At 42.4% G+C, this 20081-nt stretch overlaps 2 protein-coding genes across 6 annotated transcripts in view; both read right to left on the minus strand.

Moving 5' to 3' along the window:
* The window catches only part of SYNRG (synergin gamma), a 44475-nt gene extending 34417 nt beyond the window's left edge, over window positions 1–10058 (minus strand). For 3 of the 4 annotated variants that reach the window (XM_072881763.1, XM_072881762.1, XM_072881764.1), the window contains exons 1-6: window positions 9939–10058; window positions 5186–5226; window positions 3741–3859; window positions 1681–1811; window positions 1187–1292; window positions 461–572 (exon numbers count right to left, since the gene is read on the minus strand). In XM_072881763.1, coding sequence (XP_072737864.1) covers window positions 461–572; window positions 1187–1292; window positions 1681–1811; window positions 3741–3859; window positions 5186–5226; window positions 9939–10012 — 583 coding nt within the window. In that variant the 5' untranslated portion in view covers window positions 10013–10058. The remainder of the gene's footprint in view (window positions 1–460; window positions 573–1186; window positions 1293–1680; window positions 1812–3740; window positions 3860–5185; window positions 5227–9938) is intronic. The other variant, XM_072881765.1, reaches the window with a different exon arrangement.
* Window positions 10059–11010: 952 nt separating this feature from the next.
* On the minus strand, window positions 11011–19710 carry DDX52 (DExD-box helicase 52). 2 transcript variants are annotated; one of them, XM_072882356.1, is made up of 15 exons: window positions 19585–19710; window positions 19159–19399; window positions 18692–18822; window positions 18312–18497; window positions 17877–18020; window positions 17109–17220; window positions 16738–16810; window positions 16382–16585; window positions 15927–16017; window positions 15281–15403; window positions 14904–15054; window positions 14441–14516; window positions 13517–13588; window positions 12783–12875; window positions 11012–12208 (listed from the first exon to the last, which is right to left on the minus strand). In XM_072882356.1, the coding sequence occupies exons 1-15, from the start codon at window positions 19669–19671 to the stop codon at window positions 12121–12123; spliced, it is 1872 nt and encodes a 623-aa protein (XP_072738457.1). In that variant the 5' UTR covers window positions 19672–19710; the 3' UTR covers window positions 11012–12120. The 2 variants fall into 2 exon arrangements, with proteins under 2 accessions (XP_072738458.1, XP_072738457.1); XM_072882357.1 differs by lacking the exon at window positions 13517–13588 and having other exon boundaries at window positions 11011–12208.
* Between the last annotated feature and the right edge of the window lie 371 nt (window positions 19711–20081).

Genomic DNA, 20081 nt, shown 5'->3' on the forward strand with positions numbered 1-20081 from the left:
AGTAATTACTGAGAAGAGAATACAAAAGGCTTTGGTTTGGTACACAAGTAAGGTGTTACAGTACACTGAAGTCATTACACAATGTTTTGATCATTCAAAACATTCATACCACTTGTATAGCACTTCTCAGCTTCAAAAGCACTCTGCAAAACATTAATTAATGCTTTGACTAGGAAAGAACAAATGCATTATCAATTTCCATGATATTTCACATTAAGCACAGCACATTAAGCTTTCTTTTAAAGATTTCAAGTCTTCTAATAAAAGCTGATATCTAATACTTCACCCTTACAACCTGACCAAGCAAACAGTTGCTAGAATGACACTTTATTTTACAAAATAGTTAATCCACTCACTATGTACCACCAAATAAAAGTACTACTTGGAATTAATTCCCCCTGCTGAGGATTTCAAACATTAGAGTTTTATTTTCAGTTGGAAGATGAGAAAAATGACAAACCTGGCTTTTTTGGATGTGATGCTGGTGTTGGGTGCATTTTAGCATCTCTAGAAAAACCATCTAAATTTCCTTTAATGGCTTCCAAAGCATCATCCCTGCTTTTTTCACCTGTCTGAAACACCACAGAACACATTTTGAAAAATTCACAGAACGGCTCAGTTTTCTTTCAATATCCACACTTCTTCAGTACAAAAATTAGCAATGCCTGCTGTTAGATTAAACCCTTCTTTCTCCAGCAGTACCTTCCTGAAGCATATCAACAATAACTCCCATATTTAGAAAGCATTTATTTTGCAGACTACACCATAATGGTGTTTCTCAGTCTTCAGACACAGCTTTATGCACAGGAACAATATACAGGCCTTACTCAGCTATTCCTGTTCTTGCAGATAAGAGCCTTTGAGCTCATTGCAAGTGTCCAAAATTTTGGACAAAGTTAACAAACAAGGAACCAAACACTCTGTATTCTAGAAACTCAATCTGTTCCCAAATGTTACATACCAGGTTGGTTTATTTTTCAAAAGCTGATTTCATTTTCAACAGCAGACTTTGTTTACATTACACCACCAGTGTGTACAGGACTGACTATTCCAGATGCTTTTCAAGATGTAATCTGATGTCTCATATAAATTCCCCACTTATTTGTTTGTTGAAAGAGACCATCCCATTAAAAGCCATTAAAAAAACCTGAAGAAAGAAACACCTCACTTATTATTTAGGACATACCTTAGGTTTCACACTGCTTAGGAGTCTCAGCTTTTGTTTCTGCTCTTCAAACTGGCGCCGTTTTCTTTCTTCTTCTAAGAATTTCTGCTGGTGCTCAAACCTCTTCCTGAAGCAAAATAATAATAATAATAAAATCTAAAAATAATTTTTAATTACAATAGAATCATAGTATCATTTAGGTTGGAAAAGACTTTTAAGATAATCGAGTAATGTTCATGTCAAGCTTCTGCTTGATTTTTCCATTTCTTCTGTCTCAAATTCAGATGGCTTGGTGCACACATTTCCACTTTTCCTCAGAGCTGTATGACAGCCACTACTAACTTCACAGATACCCTTCAAATGCAACGGAATGATCTCAATAAAATTCTACAGCCCCAAATGGACTACTTTTCTAGAGAAACTATCAATATTTTTACTGTGTGGACTACTCCTCCAGACTACCTCTTGCCCTTAAAAGAGAAGAATTTCCCAAGAGCCAGTAAAGCGTCACTTACTGTTGTTCCTCTGCAAACTGCTTCTGCATGTCAGGGGTGTACTGCGGGGCTGCTGGACGCATTCCCAAGAAAGAAGCCTGTCCCATGTAAGGCATTCCAGTTGCTGGCATCGGCCCTAAGGGCATGCCACCCTAGAACAAAATAAATAATATAACTCCAAGATTTTTTTTCCCCCCACAGAAAAAGCCAAACCACTGGCAATTACACCCTGCCAAATTGTGAACCAGATAGATCTCATAAAATTAAGAGTGTTAAGTATAGCTGGATGAGCAGTCTCTAGCACAGACTCGCTGCTGCAGAACAAAGCACTGGTCATTCAGCAGATGGCACTCTTCCCTCTCAATAATGAGTTAGAATTCTTAAAGGATTTTAGAAGGCAGGATGGTCTTCTGGTCAAATGCAAAAATCAAGACTTCAAATCCATACAACCTACCTCAAGAGCAGGAACGTTACAGGCATCCTACAGTGCCCCACATGGTTCAGTACCATGCTTTCAGGTTTTCCTAGTTTTTTTTTGTTTCCTATTCTAAGTGATTGCATAATACTTTTAAATCCCAAGCTGGAGGTGCACACTCCTAACAAACGATGGATGTTGGCAAAACATGGCCTAGACATTTTGCAAACATAGCTTATCCAGGGGTCCAAGGGAGGGAGACGGTGTAAGACAACAGCCAAGAGGAGACTCGCCTGAATAAATTGCATCTGTATCAGAAACATTTGCTGAGAAATATATTCGGACACAGTTATAGCAGCAAAGCTTGCCTAATGTAGAAGGGGCCAGAAAATAATTTACTTTTCTTACCATTCATTTTGTATTTGGTATCAGAACACGTAGGAAGAGAACAAAAGTTGTTTGTTATTTTTAGACCAGCTCTCATAAAAATATCTTCCTACTATAAATTTTACAAAATGAATCTAATAAATTCCAGGTGGGGGTGGGAAGGGAAGAGAGTGTAAGGAGATGGCAAGATACAATAAATTCAGTTTGTCACACAGCAATTTGGCTACAAAGCTGTGCCAAAACATTACATTTCAGCAAAGTGCAAATTTGTACATAAGCACATATGGTGCTAAATAGAAAACAAAAGATTAAAAGAGAGAAAACGTAATATCAGCTACTCATATTTAATTCTTATTCCTCAATTAGCAACAGCAGAGTTAAAGACAAAGTTACTTTAAGCAAGAAAAAGCATGAGAATGAAACATAGGAAGTAGGACAAATGGGAAAACCTGTCACATGAGAAAATACAGCACATTTAAGAGATTCCTTGCTCCCTAGAGCAAGGTATTTTAAAAGAAAGTTTATGAATTGCCACCTACACTCAGGAAACTTAATTCTATCAACTGCAGCATTTGAGTTACAAAGGGATAAAACAATTGAGTGAATTGGTCATGATCAGATTGTGTACATAGTCACTTCTTATCAGCTTATAAAAGTCTTATTTAAAATACTACACAATACACCACCTTAATGGTAAGTACATAAAACCAAAGCAAAAGAATAAAAAGCACGAAGCAAAATTAAAAAGAGGTAAGTTGTGGGAGTTTTCAATTTTAGTTACTTAACAATTCAATACTATTACTAACCACACTTTGGAGTAGGTGGCATCTGGTAGCTTTTCAACTTTCAAGCTTTCCTTTCCTGTTCAGAGACCATGCTTCTCTTACCACACTCTGGTGTCATAACATGTATAATGAAATGAAAGTTCAGATTCTGACATCTTTGAGTGGGCTATAACGTCCAAGTTACTTTAAATATTACTGATGCTGTCCTTGCACTACACCCTCATTTCTCTCCACTCTACAACAGTGAGTAATGTATGCCAAACTCCCCCACGCTCTCTATCCAGATCCCAACGAAACTGGGAGAATTCTTTAAATTATCAGAAACATCTTCAAAGAGAATACTACCAAACATGATGTCCCACTACAGACTAATACCCACACTTCAGTTTCTAGCCAAGTTCCACTACGGTTGTGAGAGGACTATGGCATCAGCTGTCACCTTTCAGACAAGCACCACAGTATCTCATTTCAGTCCACATTTCATTGCCACGCACCTGCATGGTCATGGGTCCAGGAGGCATCTGAGAACCATAATTCATTCCCATCATGCCTGGCATATTGGACTGCATGACAGGAACCATTGGAAATCCTTGCTGTTGCATAGGAATCATCCCTGCAATGAAACATTAAACAAGGTAAGCTCCCAGTTAGTGTTAAGGGGGGATTGCCCTTTTTGTTTGTTCGTTTGAACTAAACCAGCAAAGGAAAGGAAAAAACTCTCAGTCTTGCTGGACTGTTTAAAAATAAAAAATAAAATGCTACACTGCAGGCAGCCACAGAATTTTCTTAGTTTAGATATTGGTCAGTCTAAGAGAAGAAATGTTATGAGGCTTTCCCAATAACTAAGCTGATGAATTCTCCCACCATCCTAAGGATTCTCTGTGGGTTTCTTCCTGTATGATTTTTTGAAAGGGTCATTTCCAGTTAACAAGATTTAATTAACAAAGTTGACTGGTGCTGATAATTGCTCGTTTCTCTTGAAAGGGAAAACTTACAAACAGGCAGCTTTTGAAGGTAAGTCTTGGGAAATAAACTCATCCTTTCACAACGCAACTTCACACTCTGATCTGGCTGGATAACTTGTCTGTAGGTTAATTAGCCCACTACATATATTAAAATGGTTACAATATTTGTCAGTAAAAGCTAAACTTCAACAAAATCGGACAAATCAAGCTGGAATGTATTAATTCACTGATTAAAGCCAAGTGGATTATGTTTCAGTATTTTCACATGTCATATTTTGCTATCTTGGGAGACAAACACTAACACACATTTGTTACCAGCGCACCGCGAGGTAATTACCACTGTGCATAACTGAACATCACACACAAAAGCATTCCAGGAGAGACATGACACACTCAGGAATAATCCATAAATCATCCCTGAGACTTTTTATAAGAAAACTCTCCACTTTCCCTACAAGTTCTCTCTGTATTTTCCATTAATTAAACAGCACTGCAACAGGAATGAGAACAAAGGTAATTTAAGGCTGAGGCTCTCCTATTGTATTAATACTTTCCACACAGGTTGTGACTCTTGTCCCAGGGTCGCACTGTGCTTTGTAAATATTTACCAGGTCTTGCAACACTCACACAATATGGGTATACACAGCTGGTAGATGAAGCATAAAGAGGTTAAATACCACACTCAAAATAACACAAAAAACTTAAAGGCAAAATCAGGTTAAAAATGGAGATATAGTTTTCCTAGATCTTTCACCTCGCATTCTGATAACACTGCTTCTTCAACATTGCATAGAAAGTTCTATAAATAGAGTTGCAAGAGTCAGCTTACCAGTATTGAATTCAAGGGGAAAAACAGCTATGGAGTTCAATTAACAATCATGCTTCTGAGCATCAGTGCAGAATTATTTTAAGCTGTTTAATGTATCTAAACAAAGCAAAGAACTTCGTGCTCAAAATGTTAAGTTCATACATACCTTGAGGGGGTCCTAAACCACCTGCGACAGGAAACATAAAGCTGGAGGAGGAAAAAAAAAGGAACATGAAAGTCTATCATTTTAGTGCAAATAGTAATGAATGAAAAAGCTACCTTGACTTGCACATCAGCAGCACCACCCAAAACCTCCCGCCTTCTGGCTGGCATATTCATCTGCTCCTGCAGGTCTCGCAGAACCCAACCCCACTGCAGGGAAAAGGCCGCCCCTCCCAGGGATCCCCCAAAGCACCGGAGAGTCCCACCAGCACTGTCAGCACTGTCACAGGATGCAAAGCTAAGAAGAAATAGATCTTATCCTCCACAGCAGCACTAAAATGGCTTTGACTCATCAGCATCACCCACAAGAGAGTTTCGGCACCTACGCAGGTTGGTAACAGGTCAGTTTGTTAGTGTAGGCTAGGCCTTCGAGCACCGCAGAATGAATAAGCATCTCCTGTTGGAAGTATCTGATTCAGCAAGACCATTAACTGCACCAGACAATAGTTCTCAGCTGCTTAGTAACAGTTTTCTGCAGAAAAACAAACTATCCATGAACCCCCACCACTTATGCATTCTCCCCCCCTTTCAAACATTAAGTATCGCAAAATAATGGAGTTTCTATCTTCTCAATTACATCTAATTACAAGAAAAATAATGCCTTGGAAAAAGTATTCATTCAAGTATCAAGGGCCAAGTGCACCTGGAGGAAGAGCTGTTAAAATTTCAGCTGAAATCATAGTGGAAATTGCTAGCCCTCACTTTCAAACAGAAGCATGTGCTGTGCTGCCAAACAGCAAAAAAGGACCTAGTTTAAAAGTCTCATTTGCAAGCAACTCTCAGAAACCCACGTCAGCAGTAATTTACCAAACAAGAACCTCACTCAGTGTCCCAGGCAGCTATTACATCAAAATACCATGAAAGAGAAACACACTTATAGATATTCAATATTCCTCAGCACGAGGGTGCATGTAAAAGAAACTGCCTAAGAGTAAAGGAGAAAACGCTGTCTCAAATGACTGCAGACAGTTTTTCAAAACCTGCAGGAAGTTCCGAAAGCCAACCTGGTTTATAAATATAGAAGAGCTGTGTAATATGAGTACTAAGATAAAATAAGGCACTTAAATTATGCATTTATCCAGGAGCAAGTTGCACCTACCCACTATAGAGACAGCAGGTTACACGGTCACCAAGACAACCCATATTACTCTTCATTTCATCCTCTAACTCAGAATCTTCTTAACACTGAAGCTTCTTCTTTTGCCCTGACCGCTACGTGCTAATTTCTCCTTCCACAACTAACACACAGGTCCAGGTCTTACCATCCTCAATCACCACAATTTTTGGTTCCTCTCTTCGAAGCACTGTGCAGACACAGGCTACCTCATCTCAAAACAAGTGCTGGGCTCCTCTGGATTGGGTTCAGTTCACACTGCGGCCAAGGCCCATTCAACTGACTGGTGTTCAATTCAGTCATTTTTAATCCACTTCTTAGCATACAAATATTAACATAATGGAGACAAACAGCTGACTGAAAATCACAGAGATATCCATGACTGAACTCGGGTGCTGGTCAGAAAAGCTGTTTTCTCCACTCAGGGGCTGAAGCCCAGTGAATTAACTGGATTTTGCCTGCCTTTGGTTTCACCTATGGAAATAGTTCTCTGTACAGAGTGCCTCCACAGCAATATACCCCTCAAAACCTGTGCAAGTTCAGCTGTGTAGAGCTTCTGTCATAAGCCAGATCTGCAAGCACAGCAATTTTAGCCATCATAAAAATACACCATTCTTAGTTTAGTCAGAATGATGAAATATTAAAAGTTCTTTTTTAAGAGCTCACAAGCATGGAAAAGTGTTCGTAGCTTCATGTTTTCCCTTCTTATTGGGGAATCCGGTCAACAAGAATTCTTCCAAATCAGCAAACGTAATGTAAACTGAACAAGCATAGCCAGGTACCACTGCTTGTTGGAAGCAAATAAAGGCCAGACTATTAAATATTTATTCCTTTCTAGAGAGCTCCTGATTTATTTATAAGTCTCTGTTGAAAAAAAAAAAAAGAAAGAAAAAAAACCAATCAACAGAAAACCCTGCAGCTAATTAGAGAGCACTGGAAGAAAAGCTAGTTAAAAGTAGCAAAGCAAGCTCCTGCAGCAGAGCACTCTGTACGTGCGGCTCGGATTCATCACGGACCTCGCTCCAAGATTTAGCTGTGCAATTGCCAACGTCAGCCACACATGCACGTACATAAACCCCGTCAACTTCTTTATTCAAGTAACAGGAACTTTATTTCTAAACTACTTTTCAGAGGTGCAAAAGAAATGCCCACACATCTAGTTAAAGCAGCTGATTCTCATCACTGAGAAAGCAAGTTAAGGCACAGTCATTTGTGAGATTAACTGAAGCGCTACAGAAAACCATTGAAGTTGATCACATATAGTGATAGGAGCAACATCAGAAGTAATTTTCTTTTAAAGAAAACGTTTTCATTCCAGTTATCTCAAAATAACAACACTGACAGGAGAATTAATAATAAACAGACAAAATTGGAACTGTCTCTTTAAAAAAAAAAAAAGAGGGGCATGATAAATTAAGCAGTCTGTAAGGACCAATATACTACTTGGGGGCTAAAAGAACATTTATAGCTAGCTGATTGTATGCTCCAAAATGACCAAACGCACTTTCTAGACAATGGAAACCTTTATGACCCCAGATGTTTAAAATATCTAGATTTGCTGACTACTATTAAGCATGCTATTTTACTGTAGTTTCTTACTCCTTTTTATTTCCACAATGGATTTAAACGCACCTGCAGACATTTCTGTTGTTCTCAACAGCAGAAGCACTTTACCACCTAGGTTCATGCAACTGGCCACAATACTTTGGGTGACACAGTAAGAAAGTATAATATATGTGATACACTGTGCAAAATAAAATAAATAAAAGGAAAAATTAAGCAATTACCCTACAACAGAACTCTTAAAGTAGTAATACAAATCTGTAAATCCCTATCAGATAAGTATTTTAAATATGGAGCTTCAAAAAAAACCTAACAGACCAACCAACAGCTTCAGTCAAATGCAGGAGCATGGGGAGAAGCAACTCCTTCTCTGCATTCATACTTCACTATAAAAGCTCCAAACTACACATAGCGTTTTCCTGTCTACAAGTGGATTTTTAAACCCCTTGATTCCCGATCAGTACAACTCTATCAACACAAAATAGACTGTCATAGTATTTTTGAATGGCAGAAATCCACAAAAATCAAAGTGAAACAAGGCAAAGAACCCACACAGAGAATGGAACTTTTCCTCTCTTTCCTTCCTCTCTGGAGGAACTTTTCCTCCAGACTTCATTCTGAAAGAAACCAAAATACTAACAATGAGAAACAATGATTTTTAAATTCTTTTATTTTACAAAACCTATACTCTGTTGATAACATTTTTGTTACTTTCCTGTTAAATTGCTGAGCAGGCAGAGTTGCTCTAAGAGGTTAGACTGTTTATCCAGCCCCTCGCAAGAACCGTTTCAGATTTATATACGTGGGGAAACACAAAGATAGCCTTCCATCCCTTCCACAGCATGCACAGGCAGACATATACGCTCCAGCTTTTCTCTTCCCAGGTATTCCAGACCCCTTGGATGCCTCTTCCCCAATGCAGAGCAGCGACCCGGCTCAGAGAGCTGACAGGGACACCCCGGGCCCACGCCTTGCAGGTGAAGGTTGCCCCAGTGCAGACCTCCCCTCCTCACGTTCCCAATAACACTGACAAAACTGTAGGCTTCAGATATCTGAGACAATGAACTTATTTGTCAAATGCAAAATTTACCCAGTCTCCCTAAAACTAGAACAGACAAATAGCACGTAAGAGCCTACGTTAAGAAAAAATTACTATGTCTTCAAAGGTAGCGAAATACAGCTTCCTAACATTTCCAAAAAGACGACGACACGTTCGCACATCTCTTTTACCACTGTTTCTTTCTCCTGACACCATTCCTCAGTCCTCCCTCTTCGCTGAAGTGCCCTTTGTGGGACGGAGCGGAAAAGAAAACTCCCCACAGCAGCGGCAGGCGAGCAGAGGCTCCGTCCCGCAGCAGCCACAAACCTGCCTGCTGGCGATAAGCACATTTATCGCTGCCGACACCAGCGGCACCCAAGAAGGGCTGGTGAAATCCCGAAATCCCTTTCCCCTCCAATATTTGAGATTGCGGCTGCGGAGCCTGACGGCAAGTAGGCTACAAAACCTGGACGAGGGGGGGATAAGGCGGGCTCCCAAAACACAAATAAATCCCAGCAAACTGCGGAGCCACCATGGTTGCATTCCGCACACCATGCCTGGGACCCCCACACCCCACCCAGGACCCCACATACCCCACCTGGGACCCCCACACACCTCATCCAGGACCCGACATACCCCACCCGGGACCCACACACACCCCACCTAGGCCCTGACCCCTCTGCCCCCACATCCCAACTGCACCCCGAGCCCCCACCCCACGAGTCTCACCCTCACCTCTGTCCCCTCATCGCCCACCAGCTCCCCCGCCTCTGCCCCCCCCACGTCCCCCTCAGCCCCCCATCGCCCCCACACACCCCCATCTCTCCTCCTCCTCTCCACACGCCCGCCCTCACCTCACCTCACCTCACCTCCGCCCCCCTCGCCCCTCATCTGCCGCCCCACACACCCGCTGGCCGCAGCCCTTCAGCCCCGCTCCCCCGCCCGGCCCGGCCGCCCCCGCCGGGCCCCGCCACCACCGACCTGGCGGCCCCCGCTCCGCCGCCGCCCGCCGCCCCGCCGGCTGCCCCCGCGCCGGGTCCCGGCCGCAGCGCCATCTTCCCGCTCCGGCCCCGGCAGCGGCTGTCAGCTGAGCGGCGGCGGCTTCCGGGGCCGGGCCCAGTCGCGGCCCGCCCACGGCCCGGCCCCACGGCCCGGCCTGACGGGGAGCGGCCGCGGCGGGAACACGCGGCCGGGCGGGCGGGGACGTGCAACCGGGGCGACGCCGGCCTGAAGAGAGAGAGGGGCCCTGCCTTCTCCTCACGAACGCTTTTAAAATCGAGGCTGGGTGTTGGTAAAGTCCACTTCAGGCACCTAAAACCAAACCTCTTTTCCGTGGAAAAGTGCCGCCCTCCCACCCGAACATCAAGGGGGCCCCAGGGCTGACCTGAAACCCAGCTCAGCTCTCCCCCACAGCTGCTGCTGAACTGCTGAGGGCCCGGGAAGTATTACTTTATTATGTGGTAACTGGGCCAGCCGAAAACCTCAGAAATATCGTAAAATAAGATATTTTTTAAAATTATTTACATGAAAAAAATGATTTACTAGAGACTCATACAGTTGTGCAGAAGCAGCTCCTCGCTGTAAGGTCAGCCAAAGCTTGCTAAAATGCATAGCAAAGCATGGAAGTTCTGGAGTTGTTCTTTTGTTTGGTGTAACGGCTTCTCAGCGCTTCAGAGGGGAGTAAATCTTGAGCAAGGCCACTGCTTGAACATCCCGCTAAGCTACCGATCAGCATCAGAAATCACATTAAAATCAAACCCAGTCTTAGAGAAAGAGCTAAATGAAATTTAAGCTCTCATTTTAAAACTAAGTCCCTCAGAAAGAGAACTGTAGCATCTTCTAGCACCCTGCTATACAAGATGAAGACGCTCATGATCAAAAGCTGTTTTCTGTCCTGCTACTGTAATAAGCACATGTATTCCATGTATTAGCAGTGCCTTTAAAGGCAAATATTAGTAATTTCTCACTCAAATTGTTAAACATATTCCACATCATACCTGTCATCAGTATCTTGCAGCAGGCAACTTGGTATTTATCAGAATATACAACTGCGTTTTTATTAAAATACACAGGCAGACTTGTTCATAGATGTCAAAATGAAGACATCAGTTCCCATATAACCCAAATATAAGATGCAATTCTGCGAACAAAACAAAACCAACTCAGCTTCAGCCTAGCTCAGGAATAAGCAAAACGGGATGCAGAGTCTTCATCAGTTTCTCACAAAACTTCACAGTTGTCACTTGGGCACAGCAATTAACAGTGCTCTGCTGTAAATGAGTTACCCAGACCTGGGATCCATTCCCAATTGCATTAAGTATGACCAAGCAGGAAGACAATCCTGTATAGGAACGCTTGCTTAAAGAAGGATTATAGTCTAATGGAGAAGCCATTCCTGCATTACCGGAATTCTGACACCACAGTGGACTGAGAACAGAGATAGCAGATGAGGAGGTGGAAAACACGAGGAGCCTGGCCTTTTTGTCTAATAGCTACGGAATAATGCCTGCAGACTTGTTCCATCAAGGCTGTGTAGACAGACAGGTACCTGTATTAGAATCTTTTATGACCCTGTTTATTCTGTTTTGAGACTTAAATATGAAACAGTACAAAATTACTAGAGTTTACAGACAGGTAAAGTATTAGTTTCTTTAGAATGATTTTATAGAAGCAAAAAAGTAGGAGGAGCAAGGCTTTACTTTCACATACAATACAAGCGGGTTTGGTTTGGTTTGTTGTTAATGTGTCCAGGGAAGTTTTTGTCAGCTGCATTTAATCAAGCTTAACAGTAAGCTTTGTGTGTTTTCTGCCACTGAATCTTCTGGAAGTCTGACAAACATATTAGGGATGATCTGAACACAGAACCGACAGTATTTCCAAAGAGTAATACAAAACTGCACGATAGTAGCACAAATAGCTGCTATTGTGTTCAGAAACACAAGGCATTTACTGCAAGAGCACACTCTTCAGCTTCTATAAGAAGCATTCAGGAATTCTCTCCTGGTATTTCAGTAGAGACTTTCTTGCACGTAAACATCCATCCTCCCCCAGAAGGAAACATAAGAAATCTTTTTCTCCCTTCCCCTTTGCCACTATCTTCATTCTTTTGTTCTTCAGTATGGACGTAGGTGTCAGGCCCAGCTCACGAGTAGTCCGCTGCTATTCAGCTTTTTGCAACAGGCTGTAATTTGCTGCCACTTTGATCTTCTTTAACTTTCTTTTTATCTTTAGCATTTTCCTTTGTAGTTTTCCTACAAGAAACACAGTGCAGACCAAAACACCTGAACATTATACATAAAAAAAGATGAAGTATATAGTAGTGACACAAACATCAGTTGTTTTATATCATATTAGTACAGCTGAACATAAATCCTTCAGTAGCAGCACTCTAAAGCATGGGTAATGGTGTTATGACCACTTCTACTATACCAAACTGCTATGTGCCAATCTTCTGTGAGCTCCAGTCATTACAACTTAAGATCTGCTTCTTGTATTAATACTCCATGCGTTAAAATCAAAGGCATCCCTTTGACAGAAGAGAAGCAGGCAGGTTCTGTCAAATGATAGCTAGTCTGAAGTCTGCTTCAAGGCCAGGAGTTTAAGCTCAGCTTGCTATCACCTGATACATGGCACCATGTAAGGCAAAGTGATGGCATTAATCCAATTTCCAGTAGACAGATATTGACACTAAAACTTCACCATCACTAAAATCATTATGATTGAGTGGTCCATCCAAATGAGTTACCGGTTATTTTGGAGGAAGCTTGCTGTGCCTTTTCTGGATAAATAGCATCTCTTACCTCCTCTTGAGAAAAACCTACTTACCTTTTCCTTTTGGCTTTTTTTAAGAAGCACTGAGGGGTGGTACAAATGGATTCTCTTGTCAATGGCTTCTTAATGAATTTCTTCTTTTGTTTGCTGACAACGACATTTAGTAAAGAAGGATTGAATTACTTTAAAAGGGCAAAAATTAATACCCGAAGTAAATAAAACAGATAATGAAAACCTTTACTGGTTGTTAGGGATTTATGGGTCTGAATATATTTTCAGTGTTGTTTATTCCAAGATTAGTTCAGCCACATTGTCTCCAAGACATTCAAACAAACTTTAGTTTAATATAAGTCTAATATATACAAGGATTTCTAGTTTTAGAAACTATTAGAAGTTATGAAAAAGAAGCACTAATTTTAAAAGTATTGATCTATATGTACACACCCCTACAACAATTTTTCTAAAGGTAACTCAAAAGAGTAAAGGGCTTTCTTTCATGTATCAGAAGCCCAATTCATGAGTATGGGCCTGGGAAGTCTAAAGCAGATTTCAGGGAACTCATAGAAAAATAGTTAACTCCAGGAAAACTGGAAGTCAAAAATTCTTTTTGTTTCTGTTTTTGTCTGGGTAAAAAACTGCCACCCCCACCCTGCCTAAAATTCCTTTTGCAGCTAAACTGCAATTATATTGCAAACAACGAGATCTTTTGTAACACTTACACACCCAGCACCACTCATGCAGGCTTTTAAAATGGGAAACAAACTGGTAGAGTATTCAAATGAACATACCTTTGCAGTTTGGGAAAGTGTTTTATGTAGTCTGGCACAGGACAGCCAGCTCGCTGAATAACATTGGCTATACTGGAAAGGAGAGGGGGGAAGAGATCAACTGTGGCAGTGAGTGCTTGGACAACAGATAAGCATCTTCTGTGGAAAACAGCAATCCCTCATCTGGCTGTTTTGTTGTTGGGTTTTTGTTTTGTTTTGTTGTGTTTTTTTTAAAGCAAGAAATAAAGACACAAAAGCAAGTTTGAAGTAAGGTGAGGAAGAAACAAAGAGACACAAAAGGCTTAACTGAAACTCATGACTCCATTTGGATAGTTTAAACAAATTGAAACTCTAGGTGAGTACAGTCTTCAAGGAGATGAAGAAAAAGCAGTAAGCCAAAACAGAGAATCAAGTAATTTTGGATGCGAGCAAGTTAAAGAATTGGATTAAAAAAAACTTAAGGCACAGCACGAGGTAGTCATACTTTCTACATGGCAAATGATTCAGGAAAACCAGAAGAAGAGCGAAGTTAGTTGTAAAGACTGTTGAACCTGCCCTTTAGCGAGGTTCAAGTCAGAAGAACCGAGTTTCACTGAAAGGTGCTACCAAGTAAGCCATCACGTTGTCATTACTGGCAACATGACTGAAAGAAGTGAAAGGAGGCTAGTTTCTCTCTTGCTGCACTAGTGAAAGGCTTCAAAAAGAAACCTTAACATTAAAGTGTCCTCAGTCTTTCCCATACTGTGGTACCAACGTGCAGTTCCACCATGTTGATACAGAGTTCTCTCTCTCTATTTGCAAGACCTTTTTACAGCAGCGTGGGGTTTCCAGAGCATGGCAATACTGGGCTTACGAGGTGCGTGGTACCAGATACAACCATATGGTTCAGCAGTACACTACACAGAACACAAAAAACATTTTTGCTATATCATGTTTCCGATTTACCTCCTTAATAAAGGTTTATCATCTTCTGTAAAGAAAGTGACTGCTTTTCCCGTGTGCCCTGCTCTTCCAGTACGACCTGTCAAACACAAATTTTGCAAAGAGTAGAGATTTTACTTTAAATATCTCCCTTTATTCTATTCCTCTTCACAGCCCCAGCCTCCTGATGTGTGTTAGTATACTAAGCATACAACCAAACAGCCGATCCCCAAAGATGGTTCCTATTGAATGAAAGCACAGCTATGTCTGAAGCGTCTAAATATTTAAGGTTCGTAGAAGACTGACAAAAAGTAACGCAGTTTTACTGAAAGTTGAACCCAGAAATAACCTGGCTCAAGCAATGCAGAAGCTGGTGCTGCAGCAACAGAGGAGGCCTGGTTTCAGGATTTTTGCTCATGCACAAGAGCATCTACACCAAAGATCTAGGAAATGAGAAAAAGAACATGATTTGTGAACAATCACTCACCTATCCTGTGGATGTATTCCACCGCACTCGTTGGCAAATCATAATTAATGACCATATTTACGCCTTTGAAGTCAATCCCTCGAGCTAGTAAGGCTGAGCAGATGAGCACCCAGATCTTCCCAGCTCTGAAACTGTGTACTACGTTATCTCTCTAGGAAAAGAAAAAAAAAGGCACTTGGAAACAGCCTAATAAGCAATTTGAGAAAGGAGGTGAACTTGTTTCCTGAAAGTTGTCATGACGTTACCAAATAAAACGAAACCTCTAAACAAAAACCTGCAGTAATTTACTGTCAAAGTTACCTGAAGTTACACTGCAAAGAAAGGTAAAAGCAAGAGTGCTGTAAAGTGTTTCTTGAGAATAAATTATATCCTCCTACCTGTTGCTGAGTTTTATCTGCATGGATGACATCCACGTTGATGCCTTCGTAAATAAGTTCATGGAAAAGTTCTTTAGCCCTCTCAATAGACTGTACAAAAACAAGGACCGGAGGAGCAAAACCCTGCAACAGAATAAGCTTGTCTAAGGTTCAAGTCCTTTTCCTACCATTATTGGTTACAGACACTGAGCTACTAAAGAGACTTAACCAGCCCTGGTATTTGACATCTCAGAGAATTATTTTTTTTTTTTTACTAGCCAAATCTTTGGGAGTCAGAACTAAGCAAGTTCAGCTCCATTGCCTTTGATGGAATGGTTCCTGACTTAAGCATCAGGATGCATTTTAATCACAGAAACAGATTTTTTTTTTTTCCACCCAGCATGAAGAACCCACTCACACTGCCAAGTAAAATTAAACAGACTGTTAATACAAACTGCTCCTAAGCAAGACTCAAATGTATAACCAAGAACGGGGAACACTCTGTTTTCATAGGTAGGGTACTTACTCTTCCTCTTGTACAGCAGATTTGGACAATGGTTTAACATGTGTCACAGAGAAGTCTTTGCCCTAGGAAATTATGAGCCTCTGACAGAACACACAGCTCAGTTCAGAAGCAAGCAGAACGTACTCAATCTCTCCAAATTACCTTTTTAACAAGCTCTCTCATTGCCGTTAGTTTTCCTGTCTCAGATCCGACAAACAATAGCTCTTGTTCTACTGTCTCCGCTGCAGAGTTTCTGAAATCAGAAATCCAACAGAAACATGCTACTGTTAAGAGTTTATAAATAAACACTAAAACCATAAAATATTACCAGAGATGAATATTACCTGAATGAGAAATATTGCATGACAAAATTATTTCACCAGTACACGCTTCTAAGATTAATGTTTGTTTGATGATAAAGTAATAGGTAAAAGAAAACACCTTCCCCAGTATGTGAGAAAGATCTAGTATGCCTACACAATTTTTTCTGGAGAAACAACCTGCAGTGCTAAGACTAACAACAGACATACAACCAAGCGGACTGCTGACGCAAAGAAAGCAAACAATTTACCCAGGAAAGGGAAAAACCACAAGTCAGAGTACAACTGCACACCTACCTTGCTCCAACAGACACCAGAACAACGCTGTCAAGGTTGAGTTTACACCACTCCTCTACATCATGTGCAAAGGTTGCGCTGAACAAGGCTCTTCTCACCACGTGGGACGTGCATGCCAGGAAGATGGAGGCCAGCTGATCTCGGAACCCCGACTTCCCGTCTTCAAACAATTTGTCCGACTCATCCACCACCAGCCACTCCACACTAGGAACAGAGAGGTTTTCTTTCCACTAAGAGTCACTTGTAGAGAAGGCAAAAGTTCTAACAGACCATCACAGATGCAAGGACTACACACGCATCTGCTTTTCAGTGGCAAAGCTAGTATCAAATCTGGCTTTGCTAAAGACTCTCAGTACCTGGTCAAGTCTATTGCTGGAGGATCTTGTTTCAGCAAATAAATGAGTCTGTTTGGAGTAGTAACTAGTATATCTATAGGAGGAGAAAAAAAAAAAAGCAAAACATTTAAAAAGACACAAAATAAACTGACTAACAGAGCCCTGAAAAACCCAAGTTCCAATCCAAGCTGCCAGAGGTACAATTTAACAGGGTCCACTGTCAGGCTCACTTCCTATCTCTTCCATGCCAGCTACTTTTTTTAGTGTTGAGCAATAGATTGCACGTCTTGAGTGGTATTAACCAATCTCTTTAAAACCACACAGGCCAGCAGAGAAAAGTCAGTGACAGTTTTTAAATTTTCAGAAGTATTTCAAGTAGTTAAAACAATTACCAAATTTCTTAGAAGACTTGGGCCCAAATTTCTTTGCTGCTTCAGCTGCCTTGTGGATCATATGTATTCTGAAGCCCGTCCCCTCAGCCAACTTCACCAGCTCCCGATGTGTCTGAAAAGGCAGCAACAGAGACTAAATCTTCAAAGCAACCCCATTAGCTTTTCTGACCAGAAAAACTGCAGGCAATCTCTAAGTTACAGTTTCAAACATCACCCCGATTTCACTGTAAAGAGAAAGCTGTCTAGTCTTCTTAGTATAATAAAATGCAGCTTTCTAACACATATTATTCACTTGGAAGTTCCCACAGGTCTGACTACCATATTTTAACTCTAATGATGTAGCTCCCATAAGCCCCCTCTCCTCTTTGAATAAAAATGGAACTCTGCCCAAAGTTGTAATTTTTATTTCAGTTTAATAACAAAGCTTCAAAATAAAGTTATTCATAGAAATTCTGTGTTCGGCACAAACAGATAAATCTCTTGCAGCAATCTCAAATATGAAGGTAGGCATTAGGAGCACCTAAGCACTGGGCAGTTTTAAAATAGGATCAAAGAATCTTGAGCCTCTAATCCAATCGTCTAGATTAGACTAAGATGGTAGATATGTAGCTATTTCACAGAAGACAAAAGACACGTTTAAATGAGCTTTTTCTGATATCTGAGGGTAATAAAGGAAAAAAATATTTACTAAGCTGCTATTCTACTGATTCAGACCGAAACTCTGAAGTACATCAATATGACAACAACCCCTTTCCCCTTAAGGCACACCTGGCTAGCAAGTTCTCGGGTAGGCGATATGATCAGCGCTCTGAATCCTTTGTTCCTAGGTTGTTTCAGATGTGTCAAGAGAGGAATACAAAATGCCAGTGTCTTTCCAGACCCAGTAGGAGCTGAAGCTAGAAGTTCCCGACCCTATAAGAAAAACAAGAAGGGTGTTATATTTTACTAGAAAAAAAGAGGGGAAAAAAAAAACCCCAACCCCCCAAAAAATCACATTAATGTAAATATTAATGCTACAAACTAACCCAAAATACCTCAGTAAAAGCACAGCTCAAGAACACTGTAATGGCTAAGTATTGAACTTCGATGCAGTCGATGTATCTCTAAAGCTGTGAAACTAACCACTGCCGTGACCCTCAAGAGAGGCCGCTCTCCAAATTTTGCCATACTCCATAGAATAAAACGCAGTTCCAGAAAACGTACGTGAAGCATGACAGGAATAGCCTGCATCTGGATTGGTGTTGGGACCTGGAAGCCAGCAGCTTGAATATTCTCCATGATTTTAGGGTGGACTTTGTATTCCTTTTGCAGTTGATCAAACGTGGCAACTGGGTCGGGAAGATCTGTTCCTTGAACATTAATCTTGTGTTGATTCCTGAAGCGATTTATCTAAAAGACAAATTCTTTCTTTCTTTCTTTGACAGCATAAAGCTAAACATATACGGATTCATCTTCTGGTTATTTTCCCCATACTCAGTCACCCGCCTCCCAAGAGAAATTACCATAAACGAACCTCAATTTTCAGATGAAACACCCACAGAAACCAAGTGATCTGTTGCTACATTAGAATTCTGTGGTCCCACCTTTTCTCTTCTCAAGCGTTCAAGTTTTTCTGCAGTAGGTTTTTTGTCTTTTGCATCTTCGAATTTTGCTTCCAGAGAGGACATCCACTTGATTCCATTACTTTCTGACAACTCCGGCATTGATGCTGCTTCTGGAAGTTTCAGAAAGAATTGAGATTGCCATTAGTAAAATCCAATCAAAAATTATTTGGTAAAAAAGGTCACCTCAAAACCTTTTTTCTCTCATTCTCACTCAAGTGAATGAAGACTCCAGAAGGATGGCAAACACATCCTCACGCCTTAACATTGAATCTTGGCCCGATTATTTTATCAGCTCTGACACAGGCCAGCCAAAGAACCCAGAAGTCTCTTTTTTCCTGGTAAAATGACCTACAGTACCTGCAGGTTCAAAGGAAACGGAAACAAGCAAGAAGCACGAACTACATCAGAGCACTCTGTCTGGGACACGCATACATATATATAAATACCTCGTGTCTTTTTCTTTTTTCTTTTCCCTTCACTGCTTTCTGCAGTTCTTTTTCTCTTTCCTGCCACCTCTCCGTCGTTATTCCTTGCTCCATCCTCCTTCTGCTGCTCTCCACTCTTCGCCTCCTCTCCAGCCCCTCCGAGCCCCCAGCCTTCCTCCGCAGACCTCAGAGGAGCTCCCTCCTTGCGCCCGAAGAAGTCGAGGCTCTCCAGCGAGACGCTGCCGCCGCTCCCCTTTATCACCTGGGGGAGAGAGCAGGGAAAACGGTGAGACGCCCTGGCCAGACCCCAGCGCCTCCCCGACCGCTACCGCAGGGCCGCAGGTAGGCCCGAGGGCCCGCCGCAAGGAAGGGACGAGGCCTGGCGACCCGCGTCGCGGAGGGAACGGGGCCCAGACCCGTCCCAGCCTCCCTCCGGTGGCGCCTCACCCCGAAGCGCCGCGCATCTTGCCCGAAGCGCCGCACATCAAACCGGGCACCGGCACCCAACCGCCGGAACAGCTCTTGTGCCTCCATGCTGCCGCACACCCAACACCCCCCGCGGCGCCCCCGGAAGTAGCGAGCACTTCCGGGAGCGCGGAGGCGGGGCCGAGCCAGTGCCTGGCTGCGTATCATAGCAACCACCCCGCGGAGTGTCATGGCGCCGCGCTGCCATGGTAACCGCGCCGTTAGGCTCCGCCGGGCCGCGCTTCGCTGTAGGCCGCAACAGGCCGGGACACCGGGAGAAGCCAGCCCGCCGCGGGCACGGCCGTCCCCACAGCCCGAGGGCGAAGGCAGCGACCCCTTCCCCGCTGCAGAGGCCGGCCCCAGCCCCGGGGGGGGGGCTCCGGGGCAGCAGTGTGGCTGTGGGTCCCGCCCGCCCGGCCCCTTCCAGCTCCGCTGCGGTGCCGGGGTCTGGAAGGGGCCGGGCGGGCGGGACCCACAGC

The sequence above is a fragment of the Ciconia boyciana genome, chromosome 17 (genome assembly GCF_034638445.1).
Source record: "Ciconia boyciana chromosome 17, ASM3463844v1, whole genome shotgun sequence".
NCBI classification, from domain to species: domain Eukaryota; kingdom Metazoa; phylum Chordata; class Aves; order Ciconiiformes; family Ciconiidae; genus Ciconia; species Ciconia boyciana.